The sequence below is a fragment of the Microcaecilia unicolor genome, chromosome 2, assembly GCF_901765095.1.
Source record: "Microcaecilia unicolor chromosome 2, aMicUni1.1, whole genome shotgun sequence".
Lineage (NCBI taxonomy): Eukaryota > Metazoa > Chordata > Amphibia > Gymnophiona > Siphonopidae > Microcaecilia > Microcaecilia unicolor.
The window spans coordinates 522,580,187-522,598,581 of NC_044032.1; the positions used below are offsets into that span (position 1 = coordinate 522,580,187).

Below are 18,395 nucleotides of genomic sequence, written 5' to 3' on the forward strand. Positions count from 1 at the left end.
TTGAAATGGAAGAGGTTATTCACGCTATTAAGGAGCTCCCGGCAGGTAAGGCTCCGGGACCCGATGGCTCACTGGCAAATTCTATAAAACATTTGGAAAGCTCCTGGCCCCATTGCTATTGCAAGTGTTTAATTCCCTAGAGGACAAGTCCGGGGCTCCCCCCACCCTGGAATTTGGCTAATTATTAAGGTCATCCACAAGCCAGGGAAGGACCCCAGCAGCTCTGTGGATCTTGATAGGCCTATCTCACTGTTAGGGATAGGACTATAGATCTTCACAAAGATTTTTGGCAACACGACTGTGCAAAAACATTTTACCCTTTCTAGTTCATGAGGATAGGCAGGCTTGCGTGCATAGGGAGACAGACCACCTTCGATAATATACGTAAGAGCACTACATTTGGTTTACCCCTACGCATGCACAGGACATCGCGTCTCCATTATGAGTCATGGGGCTGTCACTAGGATGCCGAAAAGGGGTTTGACAGAGGTGAGCTGGCTCCTTCTTGGTTGGGATACTAGATAAGGATTGGTGATTCACTGGGCCGTTTCCCTCCACTGGCTTCGGCTAATCTATAAAACCCCTCAGGCTCCATTAGAATACAATGGCAGACTGACAGAGCCCTTCAATTTATCTAGAGGAACAAGCAGGGATGTGCAATGTCCCCCCTGCTTTTTGCCATTGTAATGGAAGCCGTTTGCGGGTTAGGCTTAGGGCACATCCAGAAGTAAGGGGACACGATTGGGCAGAATCGAAACGCGGACGCTTCTCTTTGCAGATGACGTCTTGCCTTGATGCTAAAAGATCCTGAGACCCCTCCTTTCCGAAAATACTAGAGATGCTAAATGCATACGGGAAAAGTCTCGGGGTTTAAGATTAATCTAGGACAAATCTGAAGTGCTTGACATAAATATTCCCATTGAACAAAAATCCCGTCTACAGCAGGCAACTCCGTTCCGATGGGCATCGCGATACATTCGTACCTGGGGGTTAATATTCCCAGAGACTCAAGGAGTTATACCAGGTTAATTTCCCCGAGATAGCGAAGCGTTTGCTGCAAGACCTGCAAAGATGGGGGGGTTCTACAGTTGTCCTGGGTTGGGAGGATAGTGCAGTAAAAATGGTAGTACTCCAAGGATACTGTATCTTTTTATGGCATTACCAATTTCCATCCCAGATAGCTTTTTACGAGGCCTCCAGAGGGACATCTTCTCATTTATCTGGAAAAAAAGACCACCGCGAGTTAGAAGAGAGTTATGTACCAACCAAGGCAGCAGGGAGGTGGGGGGTCCCCCTCTATCACCCTATATTACCAGGCGGCACATCTTAGAACCAATAGCGGCTTGGTTCACCAGAACAGAAAAATTAAGTGTCAGATGGAGCAGGGCTGGGGGGGCCCTTCCCGCTTAGGGCTATTCCATGGCTAGCTAAACAGGAGTTGGATTGAACTCATCAAGGGATGTCAGCCGCTGATGCAGTGGCCCTTGCGCACCTGGAGTGGGGTTGCGAGAGCAGTTTTTTCCAGGACGTAAGTTTTTTCGGCACATGTACCTTAGATTGCTCCACACTTTACACCAGGAAGGCATACCAACGGCCTACTGTGGCTGGGAAGAATGGGGTCTGTGTACGTTGGGCCAAATGTGGGAAGAGAATAACGACAATAGCGTTTGAAGAGCTCTGCAGGGAACAGGTTTATCCTCCTTACAGGCTTTCCAATATTACCAAGACAGGACTTTGTAAAGCGAAGGGCAAGAGATGAGCCTTAACTTATCAGAAAACTAAGATAGAAATTGTGTATGATGAAAGGGGGAGGTAATGGGAGCAATATAAGACTCTAGGAAGCATTGCTTCTATACTCCAAACCCCGTAGAACATTAATTAGCTAGTATGGAAATGAAGCCTTGAAGGAAACATATACTTGTCAACAATGGAAATTAGCATTTAAAATCTCTACTTAAGGGCTCGATTTCTAGCGCTATGAGTGAGAAATGGACATAAGATATTATAACTGCTGGTACTATAACCCCGCATATCGCAGTTGCAAAGATGGTTAGAGGATGCTCAGCTACATGCTGTGAGACAGTGCGATGGAATAGGGGACATGTTTCCACATCTGGTGGGCCTGCACACACGCTCAGACATACTGGACAATGCTTTTGAAATTTCTGACTGAGGTCACTGGGATACCTACCCAATGAAGATGGACTATTGTTTGCTACATTTTAAACCCGAAGGAGTTCCAAAACCCAATACATCGTTTGCTGGACAACTGTTTGTGGCAGGCAGCTGGTATTAGCAGCGGCTTGGAAACAAACCATCACTGCCGGGCCTTCATAAAATCCTGCAAAAATTAGACTATATTTGCCTTATGTCCAAACTCACAGCATTACGGAATGGACATTTAATACAACATCAAAAAGACTTGGAAGCTTTATGAACAGTGGTTGTCCTCCCGAGACACTAAGAGACAGTAAATCTTAGGCACGAATGAGTAGATCGAGGGGGGGGGGGGGGGGAGAGGAGGGGAAAGGGGGGAGGGGCTCTGAGAAATTGAATGAGTGGAAATTAGAATGGGAACAGTCCGGCAAGGTGTCAAGCAATATGGTTGTATTAAAATTATTCTCTGTTTTGATATGTTTATACATGAAAATAATAAAATAAATGGTAACAAAAAAAGAAAACCCCTTGGCAGTGAAAAAGGATTATAAGAGCAAGACAAAAAGCATATATCCAGTAGGCAGAGAATGGTAACTGCCAGCCTGGAACAAGAGGTAGCATTTGGGAAGCAATTCCATATTTCACCCCTCATGACTGCCCATAAAACACAGTGGATTCAAGCAAGTTCTCATATACTGGTGCTGGCCCATGAACAGTGAAAAACAAAATGGTGCTGGGGATTTGTACTGAAGGAAGGAGGAAAACAGAGATTCCTTTCCTGGTGAAAGTGAGTAGGATTCTTAGTCTGTGAAAGAAATACGAACCTCATTTAAGGAGCTCAGGCAAGACCTGATGATAGTGAGGGTAAATATCTGACTCAAAACGCAGGTTTGAGAAATAAGGTTAATGATATGGGCTGCAGAGTAGAGAAAGTGGAGGGGGTGGCTCAATGACAGATGGGAGTTGCTGGAGTAGTTGGAAAAGCATATTGAAGGGATGGAGAATGTAAAACATAAGCATAGCCATACTGGGTAAGACGAGTGGTCCATCTAGCCCAGTATCCTGTTTCCCAAACTGTGGCCAAGCCAGGTCACAAGTACCTGGCAGAAACCCAAATCATGGCAACACTCCATACTACAATCCCAGGGCAAGCAAGTTGCTTGCCTCCAAATGTCCTGCCTCAATAGCAGAATAGGACTTTTTCCTCCAGGACTTTGGCCAAACCTTTTTTAAACCCAGATAGCTAACCACCATTACTACATCCTCCAGCAAAGTTCCAGAACTTAAATATGATCATGAGTGAACAAATATTTCCTCCTATTGTTTTAAAGTATTCATGTAACTTCCTTGAGTGTCCCCTAGTCCTTTGTACTTTTGGAACGTGTAAAAAAAATCGATTTTCTTTCTACTGGTTCTACCTCACTCAGGATTTTGTAGACCTTAATCATATCTGCCCTCATCTGTCTCTTTTCCAAGCAGAAGAGCCCTAACCTCTTTAGCATTTCCTCATATGTGTCACGTCTGTGGTCGTGACCCCTCTCAGACTTACCTTGTTTCTGGGGGTCAGCTTCTGAGCTGGCTTCCATCTGTCCTTTCTGAGTTAGTTCTGTCTCTGTGTGCTGGCTGCTTCCAGCATGGCTCTAATTACTCCATTATACTGCACCTGTGTGTGTTGCCTGAGTTAGCTCTGCCTCTGTCTCTGTGTGCTGGCTGCTTCCAGCATGGCTCTAATTACTCTACTTTGCTGCACCTGTGTGTGTTGAGCCTCTCTATGCTTCAATATGCTTTCTGCCTGCTTCTTGGTTTGTGCTCGCCTCGCCCTCTGGTGACCAGAACCGGTGGCTGCCATAGACTGTCTTGCTGTCCCTACCTGTTCCAGGCTTCAGCGCAGTCCGGTCCGGATCTTCCAGGCTGCCAGACTTGTCTTTCTTGTTTGTTGCAGAACAGCACCCGTAGTTGCCTTGAGATTGCTGCAGCTGAGCCTCAGGTGCTGATGGGCTTTATTAATCACCTAGAAACTTCTGTGTTTGCCTTTGCATCGTCTAAGGTCCCTGGTATGTTGGGGTGTGCTGTGCCCTTCTGCCCAGTCCAGTTCTAGTCTGAGTTTCTTGCTTGTTTCTAGTTAGCTTGTGTGCAGCTTAATTCTAGTTAGTCTGTATGTAGCTAGTTTTGGTTCTATTACTTTTTTCCTAGTCTTGCCTGTGGTCTGTATTCTTGGCTTGGGTTTCTTTCTTAGTGGCAGCTTTCAGTATTGCTGTGCTCCCTGCCTGTATTTCTAGCTACTGGAGCTTCAGCCCTAGTTCTGTTCTCTGCCTGTATTTCTCAGCTACTGGAGCTCCAGCCATAGCCCTGCTCCCTGCCTATATTTTGTAGAAATGTGCTAGCCCTTGCTCTCAGTAAAATACAGGCCAAGGCTCAGGCTAAAGAGCTAGGCCTCTTAAAATAAAAAATCATCTCTGATACAAAATATATTTCACTGTAGCAAGTGCTGAAATGAGGTAATTGAGAGCTGGCACGGGAGGGGGCATTTGCTCTTGTAAACAAAGCCTGGGACTGGCACCTGCGAGAAGTCATGAGCTAAGATATTTTGATTAAAATGAAAGATAGTAGAGGGTCAGATGCAAGTAGAGGGAGGGGGGAGCTGAAGAGAGCAAAATGACCTGTGAAGTCATCTCACAAGATGAGCTCTGAGCATATCGTGTTTATACTTAGAGCTTGAGAATATGTGAAGTCATTTCTTATCAACTGATAAGGACCAAGAGCCCTGGTGAGAAAGTTAGGGGCCATTGGAATCAATAGGGCCAAAATAGTATAAAAAGGGGAGTCTGAAGGGTATTAGATCAGAAGACTTCAGAAGACTCCAGAGGGCTGTAGTCATGTTGTGAAGAGCTGTTCCACCATATGAATGCCTGATTTGCCTGTACTGCTATTGGTGAGATTGTAATAAACTATCTTCTTATATCCCAGTGAGTCCTTCTGATTATGGAGCTTGTCAGTGCCCAGTTTTTATTATTATATCTACTGAATACTGGGTTTCTTTCTAATTAAGGAGCCTGCTGCTGCACTGTGTAAAACTGTCATGAGGAGATGTAAGGTTGGGGTAATTAAGTATCTAGAGGGGATAGGCAATTCTGTCCAGGGTAGTAAAAGGGCCATGGCTCCGCTGCGCAACAGAGATGGCAGACCTAATAAATAATTTCTAGCTACAGGAGCTTCAGCCCTGGTCCTGTTCTCTGCCTGCATTTCTCAGCTACTGGAGCTCCAGCCATAGCCCTGCTCCGCCTGTATTTCTAGCTACTGGAGCTTCAGCCATAGTCCTGTCCTCTGCCTGTATTTCTCAGCTACTGGAGCTCCAGCCATAGCCCTGCACCCCTGTCTGCCTTGCTTTTGTCTAGGTGCCTGTGGGCACTTCTGAATCCTGATTCCTGGTGTTCCTGCCTGCTAGTTCCAGTACCAGTTTTCCTCCAAGCCCTGCTGGCTGCCTGCACCCGGGGGCTCAACCCCTGGGGAACGGTGGCTAAATGTAGGTGAAGCCTTGTTCCGGTCCAGTGGGTTCCAGTCCGGTGCGTTCCAGTTCAGTGTGTTCCAGTTCAGTACTCCAGTCCGGGGTTCCAGTCCTGTTTTGCCTTGTCTCTGGTTTGGAGGTGATTTTGCCTGCCACTGCCGCTCCACGGCAGGGGTCCAAGGGCTCACAACCTAGTGTCTCTGGGAGAAGCCTGACAATATGAGAGGAGTTCCATCTCCCCTCATCCATCTTTTTTCCAAGCTGAAGAGCCCTAACCTCATTAGCCTTTCCTTATATGAGAGGAGTTCCATCCCTTTTATCATTTGGTCACTCTTCTTTGAACCGTTTCTAATTCCGCTATATATTTTTTTGAGATACGGCGACCAGAACTGAATGCAATAGTCAAGGTGCGGGTGCACCATGGAGCGATACAATGGCATTATAGTGTTGTTGGTCTTATTTATTTATTTATTACATTTATACCCCGCACTTTCCCACAAAAGCAGGTACAATGCGGCTTACATAGTAAACAGAATCACAATTGTTAGAGTCAGTAGAATTTAGCTCCATTATTAAACTTGGGCAGGTGTTCCGATGAGAAGAGAATGAGTGAGAATCTACCTATAGCAGAGGAATGGAACCAACAGAATATGCGAAGCAGGAGAGAAAGCTTTTTAAAGAAATAGATCAGCAAACAAGGAAAAACAAGTAGCAAATGCACAAATACAGTGAAAAGTACTACTCCAGGAACTATACTCGAGTCAAACCCAGACACACGAATGGTTAAGATGAGAACTGAGACCTAAAGATGAGAGATTAATAGTTGCAGCTCAGGACAGTGGATTACAGATGAGATGGTTCACAACAAGCATAGAGAAACTGATTCAACAGATATTTGTAGATTTTGTAAGAAAGAGCTGGAAATTGATACTTATCTCGTGAATGGCTGCAAAGTGCTGATAACAGAAAACATTTATGTGGAAAGGAACAACGAGGTAGCACGTCTCATTCATTGGAAACTCTGGAAACATTACAACATCCTGTACCAGAAAAGCATTGGGATCATGATCCTAAGAGGATTGTGGAAAGCGAGGAGATTATGATCACCCGGGACATCCCCATCTCATGCATGCAACATGCAAGAAAACCAGACATAGTGGTAAGAGAAAAACACTAGAACAGCTTTAATCATAGAGGTGTCAGTCCCAAGTGATTTGTTTGTAAATTCATGCAGAGACAGAAGATCCTGAAGTCCCAGGAAATGCGGAATCTGATAAAATGTGGCAGAAAGATACAGAAATATTTCCCATTGTTTTGGGTGTCACAGGCCTGAACAAAAAAAATTTTACAAATACACTTGTATAAGTTTCCTATACATGTTACATCTTATGAACTCCAGAGGGGGGCTCTCTTTGGCACAATGCAAGTTTTACGGTGAGCATTAGCAGTAAATTTGAGGGACAGATTATACTCTATTTACCCTGGTTTAGGAGTGAGGTAGGAGTGAGGCTTATTCCTGTCATGGTATGTGCAGCACTAATCCATTTGGAGAAGTTGCCCCTGATGTGTTTATCTCTATCATTTTAGAAATATAAATGACCATCTTAGTTTGCCCATTTTCCTTTCCCCTTTTCAGCCAAAACCCGAACCCAAATTTCAGGTCAGTTTCAGTTGGCCTCTATTTCTAAGCTCCTCTTAGGGTAAAAAGAACATCCTGACCATGACTATGTATAATTTTAAATCCTGAGTATTGTTATTCAGGAGTGTTCTTTTCAAACATGACCCCTGTTTTTGTTTTATTGTGGTAGAGCTAGAAGTCATGTGAGAAATACATTTTTTCCTTACGTGAAAAGTGCATCAGTTCTGCCCTTGTCTGGGACTCACTGTGGATTCATGTACAATATTACTCCCTTTTTCTAGGTTGACTATGATAATCACACACTGTATAAGCATGGCAAGACAGGTCGGAAGCAATCTCCAGTTCGTATTTTCACTAATGTTCTTCCCAAGGATATTATCCTTCCAGCTGAAGAGGGCTACAGGTAATGTGCTGAACAACAGCAGCTGTTAGCCTGCTCTGGCTGAGTTAGGCGACTATTAAAAAATGTTCTGAACAGGCTGCTGTAAATGTGTGATTTGTTTCTGAAATGATTGTTGGTACAAGACCCTATTCTTTGCTTCCCCCCCCCCCCCCCAAATATACTCATAGGGCCAAATTCTATAAATGGCGCTTTAAAAATTGGTGCCGAAAAACCACACGGTTATCGTGATTCTATAAACTGTGCCTAAAGTTCAGTGTAGTATAGACTATGCTCACAAGCTGTTCTTGCGACTAAAACAAGGCCTAAATACCTGTGCCTAAGTTAGGTGCAGATCAGGCATATTTCATAATTGGGCGCATAGTTTTTTTGTTTTTTTTTAACGCCCACAAGCTGCCCATTCCATGTCTTTGGCCATGCCCCCTTTTGTTTTTACTTCACTCATAGAATGCGCCTATAAAGTTATGCACATAAATTCTAATTAAAGGCAGTTAGTACAGCTAATTGTTTACCAATTATCAGTGCTGATTGGCTTGTTAATTGTGCGCACAATTTGGTCATGTGGCCAAATTAGCATGCACAACTTAAGGCGCCATATGTAGAATGAGGGATAGTTCATAGTTCATATTTATTTGATATACCGCCTATAAAATTAGTTTATCTAGGTGGTTTACTATAATGCAAAATAAAGAAGAATAGAAGAAGAAAGACACAGGAGACCTACATAAAGAGGCCTAGGTTGCAAAGTTAAATTAATCAATAAAGTATAAGAACTTAATTATACTCAGTGCTTTTTTTGTGCCGGTACGCAACGGTACGGCGTATCGGCACCTTTTTCTCCTCCTCCCCTCCCCTCCCATTACTTCCAGTGATTCTCCGCCTCTCTCCTGCCCTCCCATCGACGTGCAGCGATTTTTCCGTCCCTCCCCTGCCCTCACCTCTCTCATATCCAGCGATTCTTCGTCCCCCAGCGTCCTCCTTCACTGCCTGCCAGCCAGTCGGACTCAGAAGCGAACGGTGCAGGCAGCGATTGGCTGGCAGCGTCGTAGCTTCCCTCTGCAAGTCCCGCCTATGCGTAAACAGGAAGTTGTAGGCGGGACTTGCAGAGGGAAGCTACGACGCTGCCAGCCAATCGCTGCCTGCACCGTTCGCTTCTGAGTCCGACGCTGGCTGGCAGGCAGTGAAGGAGGACACTGGGGGACGAAGAATCGCTGGATATAGGAGAGGTGAGGGCAGGGGAGGGACGGAAAAATCGCTGCACGTCGATGGGAGGGCAGGGGAGAGGCGGAGAATCGCTGGAAATAATGGGAGGGAAGGGCAGGGGAGAGAGAATTGCTGGAAATCAATGGGATGGGAGGGAAGGGCAGGGGAGAGAGAATTGCTGGACATGGGATGGGAGGGAAGGGCAGGGAGAGAGAATTGCTGGAAATCAATGGGAGGGGAGGGAAGGGCAGCAGGGGAGAGAGAATTGCTGGACATGGTAAGGGCAGGGGAGAGAGAATTGCTGGACATGGGATGGGAGGGAAGGGCAGGGGAGAGAGAATTGCTGGACATGGGATGGGAGGGAAGGGCAGGGGAGAGAGAATTGCTGGAAATCAATGGGATGGGAGGGAAGGGCAGCAGGGGAGAGAGAATTGCTGGACATGGTAAGGGCAGGGGAGAGAGAATTGCTGGACATGGGATGGGAGGGAAGGGCAGGGGAGAGAGAATTGCTGGACATGGGATGGGAAGGAAGGGCAGGGGAGAGAGAATTGCTGGACATGGGAAGGGCAGGGGAGAGAGAATTGCTGGACATGGGATGGGCTGGGAGGGAAGGGCAAGGGAGAGAGAATTGCTGGACATTGATGGGAGGGCAGGGATGAGATAATTGCTGGACATGGAGGGGAGGGCAGGGAAGATAGAATTGCTGGACATGGAGGGGAGAGAGGAGAATCGCTGGACGGGGAGGGGAGGACAGGGAAGAGAGAATTGCTGGACATGGAGGGGAGAGAGGAGAATCGCTGGACAGGGAGAGGAGGGACAGGGAAGAGAGAATTGCTGGACATGGATGAGAGGGGAGAGAGGAGAAATGCTAGAAATGGATGGAGAGGAGAGCAGGAGATAGAGGAGAATTGCTGGACATGGATGGATGGAGGAGTTGGCTAGGAGAGAGGAGAAATGCTGACTTGGATGGAGGAGAGGGGAGAGAGAATTATTGCTTTATATGGATACAGAGGAGGAAGAGAGATGAGAAATGCTGGACAAGGATGGAGGGGAAGAGAGGAGAAGTGCTGGACATGAATGGAGGGGAGGAAAGAAAAAAGAAGATGCGCATGGATGGAGATGAGGGAAAGGAAAGAGGAGAAAAACTGCACATGGATGGAGAAAATAGGCAAAAGCTGGAGCCATGTTATACCTCCTCCAGTTAATTCCATGGAGGAGGACCCAGCTTTTACTTATGGATGCAGGGCAACAAAAGAAGAAGAAAGGAGGAAAGTAAAGAAATAAATGGAAAGGAAGCCCTGGAAACGGAGTTAAGAGAACAGAAAGAGAGCAGCAGAATCAGAGACTGGGACCAATATGGATAGAAAAACAAAGTCACCAGACAACAAAGGTAGAAAAAAAATCATTTTATTTTCATTTTAGTGTTTGGAATTTGTCTTATTTTGCACTGGGTATACTGGAGCTGTAACAGCTTACAGAAATTATTTATAATGAAAAAAAATCACATTATTTTTTTCTCCTATACTAGTATAATATTTTCAATGATGTCTGTTTATATGCGCCATGGCTGGTATAAGGGGTGTGGCTAATGTGGGTGTGGCTATAATAGGGGCGGTGCCATGTGTGGTGACCCCGTCCACAATGAGTACTGGCACCTTTTTTTCTACAAAAAAAGCACTGATTATACTTAAGACAGAGAGGTGGGAACGGGGAAACCACAAATAAAACACAAGATGCACCTGGGTCTAAACAAAAGCAGGGTTAAAGCAAATTATCAGAGGGAAACGCTAAAGTATAATATGTTTTCAAAGCTTTTTTATGTTTAAATGTGTTTATTAAAAGACAAAATAGTACAGTTTGTAGGGCTATAGTCAAAATACATTTTAAGAATATTAACTACAAAACATACAATTAATAGCCTCCAACAGTTTCGCCAGTTTTCTCTTTACTTTGAATCTCCCCTTTTCCCCCCATCTTCCCTCCCCCCCTCCCTCCCGTCCCTCCCGTCTCTAAAGAGCAATTATGGATACGGAGGCAAAGAGTCACTATCTAGCTTAGCCTCTTATGGAGCTATCACACACAAAACTTATGTTTGATTTACAAAACCTGCCAGTGCTGCCAAATCAGGCCATGTCGGTTAGCTTCCAGAGGTCATTTCCTTTTAAAATTCTTAATCTCTAGGGCTTCGAGGATTCTAGACAAGCACCTCATTAATTTGTACTTTTTCTCTTACATCATTTCCCTCTGTTACCACGCCATGGAAAACACCTCCATTCAACCTTTAAGAATTCAAAATCCTACTTCTAGCCACCTCTGTTAATGAGTCCCAAAAAGGGGCCCATGTTTGGCAGAAAGACTCTCCTCTGGGTGAGGCCAGGTCGCCCACCGCTCTTCGTTCCAAAGAGCACAAAAAAATCATTCTCGCTCGCCATTGAGACAGGGTTGGTGAGTCTGGCGTTATCCATAATTGCAAGATAACCTTCTTACCCAGTAAAACCGTTTTTTTAAGAAACGGGCGCAACCCTATAGGTGGTCTTTGTACCAAGTGAAATTTATGGAATAGTAGCTGAGGCTTTTTCCGCCATGTAACCCTCCACATTTCCGACACATGACAACACACTTGCGTCCAAAATCTGGCTATTCTGGGACAAGCCCAGAACATGTGACCCAGCCCCGCTGGAGAGTGACCACACTTCTTACATCTATCTTCCTGACCTACATGCGCCCTCCATGCTCTATGTGGAGAAAAAAACATTCGAGACAGGAATTTATAGGCCGTTTCTTGCAGCGCCACGCTTTCAGAGATTTTGGGTAAATCCAGAAAGCATGCCTTCAAGTGATCAGATTTAACGTTCACTGGTAGTTCTTTATTCCATTGCATTGCCAATTGTTCGTAATCAATCTCACCTAATTGCTCACGTAGTTCCGAATGGTAATATTTTAAAGGGACTGACCCTTGAGCATCCAAAGCTAAAAGAGACATCAGTCGGCTCCATATTTGGGGACTCAAATGTGCAGGTGGAATAGATCGTAAATAATGTCTTAGTTGGAAGGAGGCAAAAAAAATCTTTTCTAAGTACACCAAATTCTCTGTCTAATTCTTCAGCAGTTTTTAAAATACCCTCTTCTGAGTATAAGTGATGTATATAGCTAATCCCCCGTGTTTCCCACTCTAGGAAAAGTTTAGCCGAGCTCCCCGGGGGGAAGTGGTTGTTGCCTCTTATCGGCAATAGTGGAGTGCAAGTTGTAGAAAAAACAAATTTACGGCCCAGCCAACGCCAGGTTTGTCTTAATGGAGACACCACTGATGTGAAATACCGGGGTGTATTTACTGCCCCTGGCGTAGCATGTAGCCATGCACTAAAATGTCGGGGGGAGAACACCATGGTCTCTATACTAGTACACGAAAAGAAACTAGTGCCACGAAACCAATCAGAGAGGTGGCGCATATTACTTGCCACAGAGAATAACTTTAGATTTAAGAGTCCCAATCCCCCCTTAGCTCTAGAGAGATATAATTTAGAAACTGGTAACCTTGGTCTCTTCCCCTGCCATAAATATTTGGTCATTACCCTCGTCAACGTCTGATCATCCTTATGTTTAAGAAACAAAGGAAGCACTTGCAATACATAAACCCATTTTGGGACCAGAATCATGTTATAGAGGGCTATCCGCCCCATCAAGGATAGGGGTAAAGTCGTCCATGTTTGCAAAGTCTGTCTAGTTTTCAGTTTAAGGGGTTCTATGTTTTGGCTATAAAGGGTGGTCAGATCGGCTGTCAGCCATATGCCAAGATATTTCAATTTATCCTCTGCCCATGTTAATGGAAATGCCCCCTCCCAGGTCGAACGTATCCGTGTCTGGACTGGCAGAGCCATAGACTTACTCCTATTCAGGGCAAGGCCCGAGTAGAAGCCAAACTCCTCCAGAATTCCAAATAAATACAGGAGAGAGGATTGGGGTTTTGTTATAGTTACTAATATATCATCTGCAAAAGCTAAAGTTTTGAGCTCCCGCGAGTGTAATTTAATCCCCCGCACATCCGGGTCCCTTTGGATAGTGCATAACAATGGTTCAAGGTATAACAAAAATAAGAGTGGTGAGAGGGGGCAACCCTGTCTCGTGCCACATGCTATTGTAAAGGGGTTTGATTTCATACCATTAATCAATAATGACGCTTTTGGATTAGTGTATAGCGTTACAATAGCATTAAATATCCACCCTCGGATGCCAATATAATCAAGGACAGAAAAAGGTAATCCCATCTCACCTTGTCAAAAGCCTTTTCGGCATCTAAGCTAACTAACAGCAACGGTTCGTTCTTGGTAAGGCTCTGTGCAATGGCTAAACAGGCCTTCCTGACATTGTGACAAGGGTGTCTACCCCGCACAAACCCCACTTGACCCTCTCCCACTAATTTTGGTATTAGAGGGGATAAGCGTTCCGAGATGATCTTCGCTAAGATCTTTAAATCAACATTTATAAGAGATATAGGTCTATATGAACCTGGATTTTCTGGTGGTTTGCCCTCTTTTGGAATTAGGGTTATCAAGGCTTCATTAGACTCTCGCCTAAATCCCCCACATTCAATGGATTCCTCAAAAAAATCAAGAAGCGGGCCACCCACTTGTGGAAAAAGCAATTGATAGTACTCAGCACCAAATCCATCTGGACCCGGAGCTGACCCACGTTTTAATGATTTCACTACTCTTTGCAGCTCCTTGGCCCTGATAGGCATATTTAATTGTTCTAGCACTTCAGGGTTCAGACGTGGCATTCCAGAGTCTGCCAAGTAATCTGTTATGGACGGACCGAGTGGCCCCTCCGGGGCTTTGTATAGGTTTGCATAATATTGTTCCAATAATCTGACTACTTCCTCTGAGTTGTTTATTTGTCTACCCTCTGTATCTCGAAGTGTTGGTATAAACCTATTTCCCCCCCAGGTCTTATTCAGGCGGGCCAACAATTTCCCAGATTTATTACCATGTTTGTGGAAAGAGAAAGATCTATAAAAAAATTGTTTCTTTGTTCTCTCATGGATCATTGTATTAAGGGCTGCCAGAGAGGCCAGCATAACCTCCCTGGACTCTTTCGAGGGGCGTGCTATGTGTGCCCGTTTCGCTGCTTGATACGCTACTTCCAATTGTTTCACTCCCTTTGCCAATCTCTTTGAACGAGCACACATATAAGCGATTATATCCCCACGAATCACTGCTTTGGAGGTCTCCCAGAACAATCTAGCTTCCCCCGCATGGCCCCCATTCGTGTCAAGGAAATAAGACCATCTTTGTTTCAAGTAATCCTGGAAGTCTGCGTCCTCTGCCAGATATCCAGGAAACCTCCAAACTTGGTGACGTAAACTAGTTGCTCCCACTTCCAGTTCAATCCAAATCATTGCATGATCTGAGATTTCCATTACTCCTATCTCTGCACGTGGTACTTGAGGAAACAAGACTGAGGATATTAATATATAGTCTATTCTCGACCATGAGCTATGTGCTCTGGATAAATGCGTATAGTCTTTAGATGTAGGGTGGGTTAACCTCCATGGGTCTATAAGATCTAAAGCGGTACTCAAATACCCCAATCCTTTACCCCTCCCAAACATAGGGCTTGTTTGCGGTCCAGAGCGGTCTTGGAGCCCATCCATGACTTGATTAAAGTCTCCTGCCACTATCCATGGGCTATGACCATATTGGATTCCTAGCCGAACCAGGTGTTGGAAAAAGGAATGGTCATATACATTTGGGCCATAAACATTAAGTAGGAAAACTTCTTGTCCCATTATGTTTAGCTGTAAAAGTATATATCTGCCCTCCCTATCTTTACAAATTAACTTTGATGTGCATTGCATATTTTTATGAATTAAAATTGCCACCCCTCCTTTTTTGCTGCCCGAAGATGCAAAATAACATTCTCCCACCCAACGTTGTCTAAGCTTTTGGTGCTCAACGTCCGTTAATTTAGTTTCCTGAAGGCATGCTATTCCAGCTTTGTGGCGCTGCAACGCTGTCAAAATCTTTGTGCGTTTTATTGGGGAGGAGATACCCGATACATTCCATGAAATCAATCGGGGGTTGGTGGCCTAGCCATCCTTTAAATAACTTGGTAACATAAATTAGACAATTTCCATATTCTTAGAGCTCCCGGGTGCCCAGCCCCCACCCAGCAGCCTAGTTTGTGTAACAGAGGTGGCCTACAGTCCTTTCCCAGTAACTTCCCATTCCTATCCGCCTCAGCATTGCAGCAGGTTTCACCCAAGCTTTGCACTTTTCCAGGTCCTTGCTGTAAAGATAACATTTGCTCCAATCGACAGGACTCCATAATCCAACATAAACAGTGTCTAGTTTTGTGCTTCTCCCTTCCCCCCTCCCCCCCCCACCATGCAAATCTAATCTCAATTCTACCCTGCTCTCCCATGACATCCCTACCCTCCCCCCTTAGACCTACCCTCTTCCCTACTCTATTCCCCATTTAGTCGCACCTGGGCCTACGTCACCAGACGCAACCCAAATTAGCCGCGTCCGGTGAGGGGTCAATAGGTGCCAACAAAGCCTCGTTCTCCGTCATTTTTAAATATCAACAAATTTCTGAACTTCCCTCCACCCTCTCCAAACCCCCAAACAACCGGGTTATACATCTCTCATAAAGCTTAGAGCACTTGCGAGCCAAATGACTCTAGTTCACTTATCATCGTTCCAGTCTTAGAATTGGCTCTCCAGCATCTGGGTGCCGCCAGTTTTACATCTTGCGTCCATTCTTCTGCACAACTGGGCCACTCGAACCCACAAACCAAGTGATCAACAAAATTCCAAACAGCCAACCTGTCAATCTCGATAATTGTAATCCAACAGGTGTTTTAATCACCTCCAGCCTTTCATGATGATCTCTCAGTAAAGCTGTTTTAATCAGTCTGCTGGCCCTGCTACCTGCTTATTCAGCCATTCCACGGCTACTTCTGGTTTATTAAAGGCTTTCCAGACTCCATTATCCATGATTTTTAAAGTCGCTGGGTATTGTAACATAAATCTGTGTTTCTTCTCCACCAGACTCGTGCAAACTGTCGAAAACGCCCGCCGCTGCATTGACAAGGCCGCGGAGTAATCCTGGAAAACACGGATGACTGCGCCATCATACTTAGTGGTGTCTCTGCATCCTTTATATGCCCGCAAAACGGCTGCTTTTTGTGAATAGTCGTGAAACTTTGCTATGATCACCCTCGGGCGCTGTTCTCTTGCTGGTCTAGGTCCCACGCGGTGGGCCCGCTCAAGACGTATTTGCCTCCCCTCTCCTGCTTCGGGAAAGTTCGCTTGCAACCAAGTTTCAAGAGTAGTTTTCAAATTGGCTTCTGATAAGGATTCCGCAAAGCCCACAAAGCGGAGGTTGTCTCGTCTTGATCTATTCTCCAAGTCCTCGATTCTCTCTGTATAATCTTGTATCAGGCGGGACAATCGTTCTAGTTCACCCGAACTTTCCTGGTGCCCCTCCTCCACCTCTGCCACCCGGGCTTCCAGCTCGCCCGTGCGCCGCGAGAGTTCCGAGGTCACCGCCGTTATGCCTGCTATTTGTGTCGATAACTGATCAAATTGTGGGGCTAATGCCCGCACAACTGCCTCCGTAAGCTCCGGTAGGAGCGTCTCACCATTCTGGCTGGAAGGAAAATGTGCCGGCGAAACCGGCGCCATGTTGGATTCGACAGCTTTTGTTTTGTCTTCCTTTTTCTTTCCACTTTTCGCCGTTTGAGCCATCAGAGATCTCGTAATATACTTGTCCATATATTAAGAAAGCTGTTTTGCGCAGTTGGGGAGATTTTCAAGGGCGGGGATCGCCAGTTAAGTTGCTTTTTGAACGAGGCTTTGAGCAGCTAGAGTAGAGCACGTCTTCTGCCGCTCACTGCATCACGTGACCCCCTTCAAAGCTTTTTTAAATACCTTTAGGGACTTTTCATTGTGAATGTCAATAGGTAATTGATTCCACAAAGTGAGGGCCAGAACACTAAAACATGACAAGTGAGTACAATCTAAAAATACAGCTGGAACAACCAGGATATTCTGTTGGGAAGATCTCAGTGTGCAAGTCAGTTTTTAAGGAAGTAGGTAATAAATAGAAATAAAAGAAAAAAAATAAGATACCTTTTTATTGGAGTAATTTAATACATTTCTTGATAAATAAAGGCAAAGTTCCATAGGTTGCTATGTAACTTTGTAAGTCTAAGTGCTTTGAAAATATGCCTCATTACCACCTTCTTCAGATAAAAAAATGCACAAATGGGTCATATATCAAAATACATATGTGAAACATAAAAACATTCCAATGACGGTGGTGGTGATGGGGTGGAGGGGAAGAAACGGGGGAGGGATGGATGCATGAATGGATGTATGGTGAGAATACTAAAAGGAAGTTTCAAAACTATTCAGGAACATAAAACCTTTGAAGTTAAAATGATGAAATATTTGGACACCTACCAGCAGTGGCGTTCCTAGGGGGGCTGGCACCCGGGGCGGATCGCCGATTCGCCCCCCCCCCCGCCAGGTGCACGCCGCCGGGGGGGGGGGGGGGGGTGTGTGTGTGCCGCGCGCGCCTGTCCTCCGTTGTTCCATGCTTCTTCTCTGCCCCGGAACAGGAAGCCTGTTCCGGGGCAGAGAAGAAGCATGGAACAACGGAGGGCAGGTGATCGCGGACCGCCCCCCCTAGGAACGCCACTGCCTACCAGACAGGCCTTAACAAAGATCGGAGTTTCCTATCACACATTATAAGCCATAAAATTATACTACTTTATCACCCTGTGGAGGGGTGGAGACAAGGACAATATCAGAATATATAGGAAGAAGGGTGGGGAGGAACTATAGAGCTCGGCATAAGACTAGTGGGGGGCCGCATGGTCTATATCTACCATCCTGTTGTATTTCTCTTTTCTTGAAGAATTCAATAGTTGAAAGCCAGGATATTCACAACAATGTCAGTATTTTTTGGATATAGACTTTGTTTGCCAGCAAAAAATGCTAAATCTACAAATCTGTACTATGTTCTTGCAGGTTTTGTATGATTTGTCAACGATATGTGTCATCAGAGAATAGACACTGTGAGATATGTAATTCCTGCACATCTAAAGTAAGAGTTTGGTATATTTTTCTTGTCTTGGATCTCTTTCTGAATTATGTGTATCAGTTTGTCTGTTTTTCTGCTTTATTATAAAGGGCTATATGTTCTCCAGATGCTTTCTAGTGGGTGACATTTATTCTCGACACACTCTGGAGTCATTTCTGGTGCTCACATGTGCTCTGTGCTTTTTTGTCCTCCACTTACTCCCTTTAAGTAACACTGATTAGTAACTGTGATGCACTGAGCAGTGGGTCACACTAATTATACATTGCCCCAGGTACAAAACTTACATTGTGATCCTACTAGGAACAGAGAAAATACTGGTATATAATTTGCTGTAAATCACTTTGGTTGTACTGCAGGAAGGCGGTATATCAAATACATTACCC

The 18,395-nt window shown here is 45.1% G+C and overlaps 1 protein-coding gene across 1 annotated transcript in view; it reads left to right on the plus strand.

The window, feature by feature from the left end:
- Nucleotides 1–18,395, plus strand: part of ZCCHC4 (zinc finger CCHC-type containing 4) — a 78,640-nt gene that overhangs the window by 44,433 nt on the left and 15,812 nt on the right. The window contains exons 9-10 of the mRNA XM_030191249.1: nt 7,583–7,704; nt 17,940–18,015. Of these exons, the coding sequence (XP_030047109.1) occupies nt 7,583–7,704; nt 17,940–18,015 (198 nt within the window). The remainder of the gene's footprint in view (nt 1–7,582; nt 7,705–17,939; nt 18,016–18,395) is intronic.